Source organism: Eimeria mitis, genomic scaffold (genome assembly GCF_000499745.2).
Source record: "Eimeria mitis Houghton genomic scaffold, Emh_scaff3200, whole genome shotgun sequence".
Lineage (NCBI taxonomy): Eukaryota > Apicomplexa > Conoidasida > Eucoccidiorida > Eimeriidae > Eimeria > Eimeria mitis.
This window is the reverse complement of record NW_013571540.1, coordinates 1375-4553: the sequence shown is the minus strand read 5'-3', so window position 1 is coordinate 4553 and position 3179 is coordinate 1375. Positions and strand designations below refer to the sequence as shown.

The 3179-nt window shown below is 45.8% G+C and overlaps 1 protein-coding gene across 1 annotated transcript; it reads right to left on the bottom strand.

The window, feature by feature from the left end:
- Window positions 1–1242: 1242 nt before the first annotated feature.
- Window positions 1243–2202, bottom strand: EMH_0063300 (uncharacterized protein; the record flags this gene model as incomplete). The annotated part of the gene is made up of 2 exons (XM_013498129.1): window positions 1243–1813; window positions 2186–2202. The coding sequence occupies 2 exons, from the start codon at window positions 2200–2202 to the stop codon at window positions 1243–1245; spliced, it is 588 nt and encodes a 195-aa protein (XP_013353583.1).
- Between the last annotated feature and the right edge of the window lie 977 nt (window positions 2203–3179).

Here is a 3179-nt window from a genome sequence, read left to right as displayed (position 1 = left end):
CAGCAGCAGCAGCAAGAGCAGCAGCAGCAGCAGCAGCAAGAGCAGCAGCAGCAGCAGCAGCAGAAGCAGCGCAAATATAATATTACAGAAACATTTATTATATGAGGTCGTCGATGATTCTACATTTGCTGCTATTGCTGCTGCTGCTGCTGCTGCTGTTGATGCTGCTGCTGCTGCTGTTGCTGCTGCTGCTGCTGTTGAAACTGCTGCAGTGCTCGTGTTGCGCCTACTGCAGCAGCAGCTTTTCTGCTGCTGCTGCTGCTGCTGCTGCTGCTGCTGTTGCCACAGCAGCAGCAGCATATAGGAGCACTGAAGGGTTTCTTCCTCTGGCGGCGTTTCTGTCTAGTATCTAGGGTTTAGGGTTTAGGGTTTAGTGTCTAGGGTTTAGTGTTTACATTCTAGGGTTTAGTGTTTAGCGTTTAGGGTTTAGTGTCTAGGGTTTAGAGTTTAGGGTTTAGTGTTCAGTGTCTAAGTTTTAGTGTCTAGGGTTTAGGGTTTAGGGTTTAGGGTTTAGGGTTTAGGGTTTAGGGTTTAGGGTTTAGCGTACGGTCCCTAACGAACTGTAGGGTTTCTCCGCCTATCCAGGAGGCCATCGATTCGGCGAATATTAAAACAAAAGGAGAACCCCCTTTTTTATTGAAAGTAGATAAACAAAAATTCCTGCACGCAAACCCTAAACCCTAAACCCTAAACCCTAAACCCTAAACCCTAAACCCTAGAAAGGAGCCGGGTTGTGGGGGGGGGTGNAGGGTTTAGGGTTTAGGGTTTAGGGTTTAGGGTTTAGGGTTTAGGGTTTAGGGTTTAGGGTTTACAGGGCTTGGTCGTAGGGGGAGCCTGGAGCAGTAACCAAGCAAGGAACAAAGAGAAGCACTTCGTTGCCTTCTATATCTTTTCCTAGTTCTCTCATCAACCCCCTCATCTTAAACCTAATATACATAAACCCTAAACCCTAAACCCTAAACCCTAAACCCTAAACCCTAAACCCTAATTATTTTTTAAGCAAAATCTGTGAATGTCTCCAGCAGCTCAAACCCTTCGCACAAACCGTTTTCATTGTTTACACATAAGGGTTTAGACTCAAGGGTTTAGGGTTTAGGGTTTAGGGTCTAGGGTTTAGGGTTTAGGGTTTAGGGTTTACTGGTAGTGGTCTTCATGCTTCGCCGCCTCAAGGGCCGCTTTATATTTTTGTATTGTTTGTGGGGTTTGTTCTGCGTCGCTATCGAGAAACGCCATTCTCTCTTTTTATTTTTTTCCTTTTTCTTTCTCTCTCCTTTTGTCTTTTGTTTTTTTTCTTTCTGCTGCTGCTGCTGCTGCTGCTGCTGCTGCTGCTTGCTGTTGTCTGTCTCTTATGCTCAAACACACTCTATAGGCGATGCTTTCAACGAAGAAAATTCTCTTTGCTGCTGCTGCTGCTGCTGTTGCTGCTGCTGCTGCTGCTGCTGTTGCTGCTGCTGTTGCTGCTGTTGCTGTCGTTGCTACTGTTGACGCTGCTACTAGTGCTGCTGCTGCTGCTGCTGCTGCTGCTGTTCGTATTGAGTTGCTGCTGTTGAGTTGCTGCTGCTGCTGCTGCTGCTGCTGCTGCTGCTGCTGCTGCTGTACCCCTGTTGCTTCTGCAGGTCTGCCTTCAGCTGCTGCTGCTGCTGCTGCTACTGCAGCGGCGGCTATTGATGCTGTTGCTGCTGCTGCTGCTGCTGCTGTTGCCGCTGCTGCTGCTGCTGCTGCTGCTGCTGCTGCTGCTATAGGAGTTTGCTGTTTTGGCTGGCGACAGCTTCCCTCTCTAGTGCTGCTAGCCTCAACGGGTAAACCCCAAACCCTAAACCCTAAACCCTAAACCCTAAACCCTAGAGCGGTGATGTTTGCTTCCTAGGGTTAGTGTGTGTGTGTGTTGGGTTGAGGGTTTTCTTTTCTTCTGCAGCAGAAGAGAGAACGCATGCAGCCCCAAAAGTATTTGAATAAAGAAGAGTTTTTATGGTTTTTATATCTGCTGCTGCTGCTGCTGCTGCTGCTGCTGCTGCTGTAAACCCTCAATCGCTGCGGTGTATGTACAGCTCGCGCGTATACAATATAATAGGCGTGAGCTGCTGCAGCAGCAGAGGACCTTCTTTATGCATTCAATAGACAAACAAAGTCAAAAAACAATAAAATAAATACATAAAAATAAACAAACAAAACAACAAACCCTCACCAACACGCAGAAGCCATACTGGGCGGGCCCCGGTCGCAGCAGCAGCAGCAGCAGCAGCAGCAGCAGCAGCTGCTGCTGCTGCTGCTGCTGCTGAACCGCAGCAACTGCTGCAATGGTGGCGTTATAAAAACGTCAAAAGAATGAAAATAAATCAAATAAAACTGAAATTTCTACAAAAAAAAACAAAACTCTGAGGTGTATGTACACCCCAGCAACAGACCGCCCGCAGCAGCCAGCACAGTGGATCGGTGTATGGTGGTCTCGTCAGCGGTCCGGGTGGTGTTGTGTTTATTTTTTATTTATAAAAGTAAATTAAAATAATTAATTAAAATAAAATATTAAATTGTTGTTTTTTTTCTTTTTTCTGGTTGGTTTAGCGCCTGAAAGGACGGATCCATCTATGCACGCCCCAGCACCACCGGCTCCACTACCCTAAACCCTAAACCCTAAACCCTAAACCCTAAACCCTAAACCCTCATTCTGTGTAATATTTGGGGGTATTCAGGGTCACTTTCCCCCGCAAGTTGTTTATAAAAAAAATAGAGGGAAATAATGCTTATTGTTTCAGGTGTATGTACACCTCAGTCTCAATGACTAAACAAATCGAGGTGTACATACACCCCAACACACACAGAGAAGTTTTCTTCGTCCCCCTAAATAAAACAAAAAAATATTAAGTGTATATACAAATATTATAAAATACAAAAAGAAAACATGCAGAAGTTTATAGACAGCTGTAAACCCCACTGCAACTATCGATGAGGGTTTAGGGTTTGAGGCAAATGCTAGGGTTTAGGGTTTAGTAGGGTTCAGGGTTTAGGGTTTATGTGTGTTTAGTATTATCCTAGGCTTGTGAGTTCTGCATGTGGGTTTAGGGATTGAAACTTGTGGTTGGTGGTCCCCCGGCGATCCTAAATTAGGGTTTAGGGTTTAGGGTTTAGGGTTTAGGGTTTAGGGTTTAACAGCTGCTCGTGAAGGCCTGAATACAAATGTT